Genomic DNA, 12,899 nt, shown 5'->3' with positions numbered 1-12,899 from the left:
AAAGCCTGGAGGAAAACCACCCAGACACAGGGAGAACATGCAAAGTCCACACATAAAAATCCAGGCCTTTCAGCCACAATGCTGCCTATTCTGCTTGGTCATAGCCATCCATCCATTACACATACGCACAACAAGCCACAGAAAACACTGGTGTGTGGCAAAAATTCCCCAAACAGAAAATTTGTCAAATTTGTTCAGCCGTTATCCCAGACAAGTGTGCCAAACCCTAATCCATTTACCATATGGTTCTGATCTGTGTTTACTACAGCGCCAGCTGAAATCAGGAAACTGTTCTGGATATCAATGGTGCTTCAAATGGAGAAAAAAAAAAAAAACTTGGCTAACAAGAATGTAATTAACCATGAAAGAAGAGTGAAAATCTTTAAGAAGACATATGCTTTTTCTGGTACATATTAAACTATAACATATGTGTTGGTCAAATGTCTTTGCAAATATTTATTTTCATTTTTCTCAGCCCAAAATTCCAGAACCACTGGCCAGTCCCACCTCTTCAAAGCAAATGTTTCATCAGAGTGAGCTGCAGGTTTTCATTTAATTGTTTTCATGATTGATGTTTTTTTGGGGGTTTTTTTTGGGGAGTTTTTAGATTTTTATATAATCACAAGTACAGAGCAGTGGGCATTTTCTGAGAACTCATGCAGTCTCAATTGCACAATTTCTCGAACATGCATGAATCAATCAGTCAGTCAAAATACAACGCTGAGTAAGAAAAGGATGAGGGACAACTCTTATAGCATGGCTAAAGTTTTACAGCTAGGTTTAGCAGAATGTGGGAAATGTCAGTCTTTTTGTTGAATAAGCCATTACGCTAATGATTAAATTCAGTGCTATAGTTAGCCCGGATATGCTTGTTCTGCCAGGCGCTTTGACAGGGTTACACCAGCTGTAGCAGGTTAATTGCATGTGACAGGTGCGACCACGTTCTAAATGTAGAAACTCTCTCTGGACTTTACGTTTTTCCCATGAACACATTTGATCTCATTATTTTCGAGGCAAACACCAAGGTAGTGCATAAAACACTTTGAGAGTGACCCCTTCGTCCTCACAGCCACTGAAGACTTTAAATCATGTGGAGCTGTGTAGGTTTGGTAATGATGCATGTTTGTGCTGAAGTGTCTGCAGAAGTGGGAAAACACAGACGTAAAGGGCCTATATAACTGTTTTATAATGTTGTTTCCTCATCAAAAACATACCTGGAGTTGTGTTTTGTTTCATTCACACATTTCCTCACATATATTCTCAAACTGAAAACACTATGTTCCACCTTGTGATGTCATGGGGTAATACAGGAAGTGCTCCACTGTTTTTTTTTTAGACACCACACACCTTCACTAGAATGATTTCGATCATTTCAGCTTTCTCTTCTGAACAAATGGTAATAGAAGTAGATGTTAACATGAAAATTGCCACACTGAGTGGAAGAGAGCATTTTGAGCTTTGAAGAGGTAAATGGACTAAAATAAAAGGTTACTCAAACATGTCTGAATAAACAAAACACAACTCCAGCCATGTTATAATGTTGATGAAGCAATAGCATTATAACATTATAACAAGCCTTAAAGCTCAGAGTCAATTTCCCGTAATATAAGACCTTTAAATGTACTTTCCATGTATGGGATTTGTATAATAATGTCAACATAGTGAGTCGCCATTGAGCTCTTGGCATAAACAGATCGAAGCTATTAGTTTGAAGTGGCATAGATTGTTAAATAAGGTGCAGCAGGGATGAAGTGGTTCCAATTGTAAATATGTTTCAGAGGAATTATGAAACAGGATTGTTGCCAGAGTTGTTAACAGTTCCAAACAAAATATTCAATCTTTTAAATGGTCAAAAGTCCACACAATAGCGTCCATGAAAGGGGAATTGAATCTTGTGAATGTTGAGTACAAACAACTGGACACAAACTCAGATCAAGGTTTACGACGTATTGTTTTTGCAAGTGGGTTTACAAAATTGGGTTGCAAAAGGGCGCATCGCTAGCCAGGCTGGCGCCACCTAGTGCCTCCACACAATTTTATTTCTCTCCAGCAATTAGGTCAGGAATCAAAATGCACTAGACGGTTCGCAAAAACCCTGAAAGTGCAAGTTCAGGCACCAGCCAATCAGCAAAGAGCCATATATTCAGTGTTGTCAACAGTTCCCGAGATCTAGGATTTAAAGCCAGAACAAAGAGAATGTTTGGTGAATTTCAGCAAGGGGAAAGACGTTATTGCACTTCTTCCTACGGGATTTGGGAAAAGCTTAATATACCAGTTAGCCCCGTTAGTGGTGCATTACATACGCCATGACCAAATAGCAGCGATTGTTTAAATGATAAAAAGTACCTGCCTACCATGGAGTGAACAAATTCTAACACTGCGAGGTCAGACGGTTTCTACGAAGTGAAACCGGCTGATAAATCAGGCTAGTGCATCACAATTCCATTTTAAAATATTTTCCCATTAATTTTAGAGATGTTAAATAATTGCTCTTGAACATGGAACTATACTGGAACAAAAATTTGGATGCACCCTCATTCCGTTTGATTTGGTTTTCTTTGGTTTGTTGCTCTATTCATTCAACCCGTCCTTTTTATCAAATGGACTATGATCTACGAAAATAAAGACATTTTTTCTATTGAGTAAAATTAAAATCTGTGCTTCACACCTCAACAAACACAGAATCTGCTAAAACTCTCCAGGCTCCACACTAAAATTATCTTTGACCATTTCAATTACCGCAAATATTCATCGCCCAAAAAGAGAGAAAGGAAAATCATTATTTATTAAAGCGCTGTTAACAGCCTTTTCACACCTGGCTTAAGCTGCTCCTCTGTTGAAGGAGAGAAAAAAGCCCTTCCCTCAGCCATAAAGTAGTAAATCCCTCATCAGGATGGCTTAATTTAGCCATGATGTGCTCCCTGTGAACACATATACGCAGTGTTCATTACTCCAGATGCCCCGCCAGCGCAGAGGTGGCCCACTCCTCATGATTGGATGATTTCCTGGCTGTGGCTCAGAGTCTATGAGTCAGATCGATACCACACACACACTCACAGTACAATCAATGCATATTAGTTACCAGTCTGGAGAGGAGAGCCACCAGTTCGGCTCCTTATATAGGCTTTTCTTCCTGATCAAAATCTAAAACTCTGTTAGAATGAGCTGTATTTAAACTTATGAAAACTGCATCTGAACAGCCAAAGTGTTGACTCAGCTACTGGGACATGGTGCAGTGTTTTTATGGTAATCCTGTTGATGTTATTGCATTGCCTGGAATGTTCAACAGTATTGCACTAAAGGGACAGTCCAGAATTTTGGACATAGGACATTTCCTAGTGAGCCAGAGTGTTGGAGACGACATATTTTTTAAATATTCCATCTAGTCCTCACATTTGCAGAGGTCACTGGTGCTAGACTAGTACATGTCAATGGCCATAGTTAGCCTGTCACTAAAAACAGTCTTACCCACTCCACAAAGCAAGCAAGCAAAACAATTATAATGCCAGACTGTCGATGTAAATGTCTGATAGAATAATGTTTGAAATAAAGCTAACCTTGCATCACATGAATCGTCACATGTTGAGGGACTATTTTCTCATATATCAGTCCACCGCTGCCAAGCTTTCAATCAGAAAGTACAACTCGCTGCTGCTGCTCAGACATAAATCCTTCAAATGCAAAGTTGGTTTTACTTCTAAAATTATTCTATCAACACAGACATTGACATCGACAGTCTAGCATTATAATTGTTTTGCTTCGGGTGCTTTGTGGAGTGGGTTTTTTTTTTTTTGGCCATTGACATGCTCTAGCCTAGCCCCAGCGACCTCTGCAAGGACTGGATGGAATATTTAAAAAGTATCTCCACACGTCTCCAATACTCTGGCTCACTAGGAAATGAGGTCCTATGTCCAAAATTCCGGACTGTGTCTTTAAACTTGTCCATGGAGACAAGCATCACCACCATGTCAAGTAATGGGTTAGACATGGAGAGACAAACCCACACAGTAAGAACATATGATTTTCAAGATATTTTGTTGCGCCTGGGGACCCAACTCCACTGATTCAATTTCTTCTGAATCCTAACTTGAGGAGGGCAGTTTTTTTATGTGAAGTTTAAACCACTTGATTGACAGAATTAAAGTTTGTGCACTCAGTAGGTCTGTCACAATCACTCTATCATCTTATCATTCAGTGTGGAAGCTGCAGCAATATATATCTGTGCTCAATATTTATCATATGTTCAGTTTCTTTACATTTTTATGTACAAAAAGTCAGATTTTGCTGTAGAGGGTAGGATAGATTGATTCATTCAGTCATTTGTTTCAGCACATGCTTTTTAATTATATTTTATATTTAAAAACTGATATACTGGGATTATCCTGCATTATTGTTATTGTGTCAGTGGCTTGAAGTAGTTTCAGTATTATCATGTATCACAGTATTTCTCTATAGCGATATATCGTGCGTCAAATTTTGTTATCGTGACAGGCCTAGCACTCAGACTCCCAACTGTTTTCAAGTGTGTTATTAAAAAAAACTTTAAAGCCTATTAATGATTTATTATTAAAACTGTGCCCAAAGAGGTAATTGCTTTATTTATTGACTTACAATGCTCCCAGATCTTGCAACAAAAACAATGCTCCTACCTCATGAGGAAACAGAATTGCATTTATTGCTGGATTTTTAGACTCTGTTGCAAATCTATAACTAATTTCCGACTTTACCCTTTCTCATTTTTAAACCTCCCTGAAAATGATACAAAAACACTTTTGACTTCTGTTACATTTTAGCAAAACAGGCACATAATTACAGCCATTGAAAATATGCAGTAATCTCATTGGAAGCGCTTTTCAACAATTTACTCTATAATTTACAACCTTTTTGAATTTTGGCCATGGCTCTGGGACCTCCTCGTCAATCTACTGACAACAAGATCTTTGCACTGCCTGAGCTGAACAGTTATGACATTGTGCCCGTATCACTTAAAGTCCAGAGTCTACAAGCCCCATTGGACTGAAAAGCCATGTGTATCCCATAGTGTGTGTAATGTGATCACCTCCACTCTCTATGGTTAAGTGTGTATCTTCTCTTCTACCTGATTCTAGCGCTTCTGTCCATTTCCTCTCACCTCTTTCACCTCTGTCGCTCGGTGCAGGCGCATTACAGAGGCAAATTGGGGCCAATAGACACTCGCCAAGCCAGGGCTTACCAAACAGAACCGGGTCAAACAAGACGCCAAAGAGATGGGATCAAACTGGGAGCTCGGAAGAAAGCGAGGGATTTGGGGAGGAGGAGAAGTCGGGATGGACAGAGAGAAGCGGAGAAAGGGAAAGAGAGAGAGAGACAGAGAGAGAGAAGGGGGCAGGAGAAAGAAGTGACAAGCTCAAATTAAATTCCCATCATGTCAGAGTAGAACAGAATTCAATAGTGTTTATTGGCAGCCCCTCGCCTCAGGGAAATTACATTCTGAAGCAGAGCATGAATGCACACACACATATACACACACACACACACACCATGCACACATTATATACACACACACCTAAACTAGTGTGTTGTAAACTGAGGGAAAAACCTGGTGCAGACAAGCGCTTAACCCCCAGAGCCTGGACCATGTGCTATTTATTTATCCAAAGATCAGGCATTATATTATGACCACCAGAACTATAAGCACAGTGGAATTGAAATGGGTTTTTGCTCATACAAACCTAAAAAAATGAAAGACTAAACCCCTAAAATTCTTGATAAACGTGTACAGAAGGTAATCAGGTAATTTTGTGGGAAGCAGCAGGACTTTGAACTAATTTGGAAACCGTTTTTGAACATTGATTGGTCATTGGGGTGTAGAGCGAGGTGTGTGTGGGAGAGTTTTATTTTTTGTGTAATTTTTGTTCTTGTTTTGTTTCATTTTAAATCAATTAATAAAAGCTGAATGTATAATTTTTAAACCTGTCCAGCCTAACAGACTGTGGTGCACTATGTATTCAAACAGCTTGCTAATAAAACCAGGCTTTTGGCAGAAAAGTGAAAGGACCAATATAACTTTTGATCACTGACAAGAGTTATAATTTTGGAGATATTCCGAACCAACTATCGTAATTAGTCTCTTGTCAAAGCATGACTCATGTTCCTGTCCTGTAAGAACTTAACAAATTAGCAATGATATTCTTCAAGTGTATTATCAGCAAATAGATGGGGCACTTAAGTAGTTCTAACTTTTCAAGCAAATATCTGTTCAGACAATCACAGAGCAGTTAATATCACGATCTGTTTAACAAAAACACTTTAAAACACAGATTTAAAGGTGCTCTATGTAGCTTTTCTAGTGAAGGGTACGCCACCTGCCTGTGTATATAAGAGATTTTGTTGTATTGCCTGGAATGTTCCACTGTATGGCATTAACAGGGAGTCCGCCTGGTGACGTAGGTAAAAAAAAGATACTAAATCGTGGCTTACTATTTCGTTCCCACAATATGTAATTTGTTCCCACGTTTTAGTTAATTCGTTCCCACGTTTTAGCAAAATCTTTCCCACGTTTTAGCCAATTCGTATACATCACTACGGGGTCAGCCCATTGTTCTGAAAGGCCATCAGTCCGACCATACATACACATACACACACAGTAGAGATGCGTGGATGTGTTGTAACATGTTGAGGATAAACCGTTCGGAGTGTGGGTGGAATTCTCATTCGTTTGAAGAACCACACTGGAGCGGAGAGCCACAAACATCAGAACAAGAAAATCTACGCCGTGTCATTCGCAAATTTAGGAACGGTTTATCCTCAGCATGTTACAACGCATCCATGCATCTCTACTGTGTGTGTGTGTGTGTGTGTGTGTGTGTGGTCAGACTAATGGGCTTTTGGAACAATGACATGACCCTGTTTGCCGGATTCATCAGTCAGTTTCACTTTGTGGAAATCATCTGACCTCGTAACATGAGGTTTCATTCGCTCGACAGTAGGCAGGTACTTTTTTATTTAACCAATCGCTGCTATTTGGTCATGACGTATGTAATGCGCCGAAATGCTCAGTGGTGTCTTAGTTTTGCTGGCATCACAGCTCTTCGCTGATTAGTGTATTCCGATTCGTGACCTAGTCGCTGGAGAGAAATGAAATTGAGTGGAGGCACTAGGTTGCACCAGTTTGGCTATGACTCCGTAGTGATGTGTACCAATTGGCTAAAACGTGAGAACTATTTAGCTAAAACATGGGAACAAATCGGCTAAAATGTGGGAACAAATTACATATTGTAGGAAATTGTAATGTGAGGCCACGATTTAGTATCTTTTTGGCGTACGTCATCAGCCAAGTTCCCTACATTAAACTCATATTTCATGCACTTATTTAAAAAAAAAAACATACATTATTACTATTACTACTTGTCTCCATGGAGATATTTACATTTATTTAATGCCATTCGGTGGAACATTTCAAGCACAGCCTTATCATCTCCACGGACTAAAACGCAGGTGGCAAATCTTCAAAGGGAGAAGTTACATAGCGCGTCTTTAAGTTACTTTGAACACAACATGAATGTTTAGTCACAGATTTCAACAAACATCTATCCGTTGCCTACATTTCACAAAGACTAATTAAAAGAAAAACCCTTAAAAATATTGTCAGTTAACTGGTAAAAATATCTTGATGATAGCAGCGATCAGAGGAAAAGGTCAGAATTGTTATCAGTAAAAAAACAACAGTATTTCATATAAACACAAAATACACAGTGCAGGCTCTTTACTGGGTACAAGGTATTCCAAATAAAGTAATGATAACTTACAAATGAGCAGGTTTATTTCTCATTTAGACATTTCTTATCTTCCCATGCGCACAAAGTCATGCATTTAAGCTGTGTTATTTGTCTCCTAGCCGCAATTGTCACTTTCAAGTCGTTCTATTTGCATCCTATTATTACCATTATGTATTAAATGCCTCCCTGGGCGCAAGTTGCCGTGGGGACAGTGCTGTGGCTCCTTTTGTCCGACCTCCGGCAGCAGTTCTTTAATGGGAAGAGGTTTAATAGTTCTCCCGTGTGGAGGCTATTATAGCTGATGTGCCCGAATGCAGATTGGCTCTAAATGGCTAACAATGTGCCATCTCCTGCCCCATCCCGGCCTTTTATGTCTGTGTCTGTTTAGATCTACATTCTAGGCTTCTCCACAGTGGCTACCCCTCCAAAGCCTTCTTCTCACTTGTTTCCATTGATGTGTGTTTTTTCAGGAGCGCGTGGAGAGAGCCCTGGGTTGCTCAGTGGAGGATCTCAAAGCGCTTTTCTACTGCGAGCTGTGTGACAAGCAGTACCTGAGACACCAAGAGTTTGACAACCACATCAACTCCTACGACCACGCGCACAAGCAGGTGACGCCATTACAACAGGACGCAAATAGATACACGCTGATTTGATTGTGTTGCTAGAATCAAGAGGTTTTACATTTTCATTTAAGAGTGCCCAGTGGGTGATGTGACTCCCAGCAGGTGACAGTGGGAGTGTGACAACTGCCATCGTCTGTTAGAAGTGACACCCGGAGGGGCCAGACACAGCAGCGCTCATAATTACACAAGGCTCAGAACAGCGGCAACCAAACAAGAAAATGTAATCTATAAAAGACCATTATGAAGCCTTGGGTCGGGGCTTTCTGCATCTATTTTAAGCTTTAACTATAGTGACCCTGAGCGTTAGCCTTGTATTGCTATAGACTAATGTAATGTTGTTTGGCCCACCACGGCCACCGTAATCAGGCTGACACGGGCCACATCAAAGCTCCAGCATCAAAGTCATTTACACATCAACCAGAACCACATCCCTCACATCAGCAAACAAGTGTGAAAGGCAATTTGTTTCACTGTGTAATAAACCATAGTAAACATCCATGTTTCCTTCTCTAACAGATATAAGCAGCAGCGTTAGAATAGTGTGAGAATAGTGCTTTAAAAGTGAATGATAGTGAAGTCACAGCACATACTCACAGCAGTGTGCCTTCGCGCTCAGTCTGAGTCCAGCTGTGATGGTCTGAAGAGGACCTGCTCTCCACCACATCTAAAAGTCAAATTCAAAAGTATGCACTTGTACAATGTTCTACATGTTAAGCCTTGGATATCTACTAGTATATACATGAAAATGTCCATATGATCCTAATCTGTTCAGATCTGACAGGTCAGTGTAATTGCACTGCATGACTGTGAGCCCTGACACACAGAGCTGTGTATGATTGGAGTTTGGACACTGAGGTCATGCACCATTAAAACAGGCACAGGTCTCATCCTGTTCTTCACTGGTGCTGGGGATGTGCTGGGGATGTGCTGGGGCGACAGTGGGGTTGTACTGGGGCTGTGCTGGGGCTAGACTGGGGCTGTGGTATGGCTGTGGTGGGGCTGAAGGCTCCTGTAGTAGTGCTGTCAGACAGAACATCCTCACACAAACACACAGATCTAACACACAGGCCCTGCATGAAGCAGCCAAGCAGCTCCCACTTCTGAACGCCCACACTGGGCAACATGAAATAAACATTAAATAAGACTGTTCCTTCACTGTCATTGTTCTTTGAAAATGAATCCAGGCAACTTCAGGCCAATGTTAATGCTTTGTTTTAGCCGGCGGCAGGCGCATGAAACGAGCTGTGTGAGGCAGTGAGCTGACAGGAGCCAGTGGCTCAGTACCATCCTGTACACACATACCCACATACACTTATTGTAGTACGCACATACTGTAGGACGCACACATATTGGAGTACACACATATTGGAGTGCACACACACTTGTACACGGGGTATACAGCTGTGGGCGGGCGTGCACACTGAGCAGACATAGATGAAACTGTAGCTGCAGACAGCTCCCCTGCAGGAGTATTGGCTTTGGAGAATGGAAGCTGATTGCGTTTCCTCTGTCTCCATTTCTTGTCATCGATTCGGGGATAAACATGTCTGAATGCACTGCTTTATCAGCATTTACCACTGATTACAGAAATGGCTCATTACATAAGGACTATGCTGCTTTTAAATAAAAGTGCAATCTGAGTCTATTAGCATTAGCCTGTATTTGGCATCCCTAAGAAAACTTCATGTGTTATTCCAGAGCCCTGGCGGATCTGTCCCCACTGTGAGAGTGTGTGCCTCATTGTGCAGTCCTTAACACTTCTAAAGGAATATTGATCGGCCTTTGACAGACGGATTGGGCTTCAGAGCACTGAGCTTGAGTGGCATGTGAGAGCAGGGTAATATCACATCCCACTGTTAGGACATGCCCTGCTGTTTGAAGCCACGCAAACCTGTATGTGCAGTGGGAGACCTTCTGCTCAATACTTTTGTTTGTCTCTAAATATAGCTACAGGTTTAGCTGCAGTGGGACTTGTTTTTAAGAGGGAACAATAAGCTGGCAGAGTACAAATGCAGGAGGTGGTGAAGAATCCATCTTTATATATTCCATCTTTTACAAGGCTCTCTCTCTCTCTCTCTCTCTGCTATACGGACAGCCACAGCAGCACTTTCTCAGCCTGTTGGCCGCGCCCGCAGTAATTCATTATGAATCGCTCTCTGCGTGAGCGTGATTAATATTTCTATAGAATGAGTTTGGCATCAAAGTACCTACAATATCAAATGCTAACAAGTACATAGTGTAGAATCCACCAAGGGGTCGGAATTTAAAGGGCATAAAGGGCTATCAACTCAACTAAAAGATACACACATTGGCATGACCTTTTATAAGATATTTAGCCCTAAAAGCTATAACATTTATACACACTGACGCAAGAGTACAGCGTCTTTATTTTTAAGTTTTATATTATACTTTTGACACCAGCATCTTATTCGGTTGGCCAGTCCCTTGTACCCATTTGCACCTTCATTAAAGATTATCTTTGGCATGGCTTTTGAAACATAACTTAATAGATTACATTTAATTCTGAGATTCTTAACCACCTTAAAAAGCTTATATTCATCACCAAGCATAACACTATGACCTCTGACAGGAGATGTTGCATGGATCAGATTTCTCCATTATTGCATCATTTAGTGGTTGGGATGCATATGCGTATTAGGCCTTTTTCTGATGCTTTGGTATTGGGAGGAGTAGACATTTTAGTCAGTGTGTGTTATCAAGATCGGCCTACAAATATATCTATATGTACAAGAGCACTTTTGAGGTGCCATATATCATAAAAATATCACACTAATGGTATTCACGAGCAAGGACCACCCCACAACGATATATGCAATGAAATACTATTTACTGATGGAAGCTATAACGATATGATGAAGTAGATTTGGCAGGGTAGAGACAGCCAAGCCGATGCTGGACCCTCCCTCGGTAAATGTCTTAAGGCCGAAAGACAAACAAGAGAGATGGGGTGGGAGGGTAAGGTCGAGATAGCAGAGACAAACTATGTGGATGGAATAGGCTGGTATAAATAGGGCTTCTGGGTAATTAAAGGTGTGGTTCGCTGGAGAGGAGAAAGAGGTTGAGGCATGGTCCTGCTCTTGAATCTCAGTCAATAATATAACTCCATATATTACTTAATGCCTCCGACAATGGCCCTCTGGCAGGATAATCCACAAAAACATAATCTAAATGTATAATATCATCGTCGAGCTGTAATAAATAAACCTTATAATCAAATATCTTTAGTGTTGGAATAGTATCTATACACTAAAGGCCTATGTAAGTTCCTTACCCAACCTTCTACAGCTCAAAAAATTCTAAAAAAAATATAATTAATTCCCATTGTTCCCCAAAATATATTGGTCCATCAATCATTTACTGGTTTGTATAGTTAATATTGTGCTTCTTTACTGTGGTCACTTTTAAAAATAGATAAATTTCCCATGTGTGTCCAACTGCCACTTGCTGAAAATGCTGTTTCATCTTTATTGTTATCATCTTGAAGTTATACCTTACCTGTTTTCAAATTTGTGTTTATTTACCTCAAAGTATACCTCTCAAAATCCACCATATAGTCTATAGATTATATTTCAGGCTACATCACCTATAGTTTGCAGAGAGAATGCAGCTCACAAAGCCTGTCTGTTGTCAGTGGCATGTTTGGCTTGATGCTCTAATATAAATAGACAGGCGCTTGTGTGAGAATCAGCAGAGATTAACCTGAAAAACTGTCAGCTCTGGCTCTGATCTGTGAGTGAACGCGAGCGAGTCTATAAATAAATATGATGTATGAAAGGCTAATCTGATGAATGCTGCCGAGCTAGGATAACACTCAATCTATGGTGTAATCCCACTACACAACAGATCAACAACATACCCATATATATAGGCTACACACACTATTCTGATCAATGGCAATCTTATCTAAAGATATTGAGTGAAAGCAAAGAGTTTTTCAGTTGTCTGTGTATTGGTCATTTCACGTTTTTAGGCGTAATTGTAATGCAATGACATTAAAATACTCAAGTCAGTCCAAAAATGCTAAATATAATACTCAAAATACAGAAATGTAATGTAATGCATTGCAAAGTTTTTATTATATAATCTAGGGCTGCACAATCAGGGTAGCCTCACGTTTGACTACCCCAAAGTTTAGATTTTAAAGACCTTTTTAAGACCGCTTCAATGAAAATTAAGACCAACATCGCTCCCATATGCTGGCCAATTCTAACAATGATCATACTCCCTGCTTTAAATAACAAAAAATACTTTTATTATTAAATCTCATTCAGAACTCATTTATAGTAGTATGCATCGCTTGTAAAATAGTCAAAAAACATTTATAACATTCTAACAAGACAAACTAAGTATTGTTTGCACATACTCCAAATTAGACGTTCATTCATGTTACGAGATTTCATGTTGTTGTTGTTGTTTTTTTTCTCCCTCCATTTAACATTGCACTGCAGCCCGGTTGAGTGAACAAAAAGACAGACTAATGAAATTTAAGAACTTTGTG

General features: G+C 40.1%; 1 protein-coding gene across 1 annotated transcript in view; it reads left to right on the top strand.

Annotated features, from left to right (window-relative positions):
- Positions 1-12,899, top strand: part of LOC129411804 (zinc finger protein 804B) — a 79,416-nt gene that overhangs the window by 50,313 nt on the left and 16,204 nt on the right. Inside the window, exon 3 of the mRNA XM_055163885.1 lies at positions 8,228-8,365. Within this exon, the coding sequence (XP_055019860.1) occupies positions 8,228-8,365 (138 nt within the window). The remainder of the gene's footprint in view (positions 1-8,227; positions 8,366-12,899) is intronic.

This window comes from Boleophthalmus pectinirostris, unplaced genomic scaffold (assembly GCF_026225935.1).
Source record: "Boleophthalmus pectinirostris isolate CB_2022bp ecotype Guang Dong unplaced genomic scaffold, ASM2622593v1 HiC_scaffold_6, whole genome shotgun sequence".
Classification (NCBI taxonomy): domain Eukaryota; kingdom Metazoa; phylum Chordata; class Actinopteri; order Gobiiformes; family Gobiidae; genus Boleophthalmus; species Boleophthalmus pectinirostris.
This window is presented reverse-complemented; position numbering and strand designations above follow the sequence as displayed.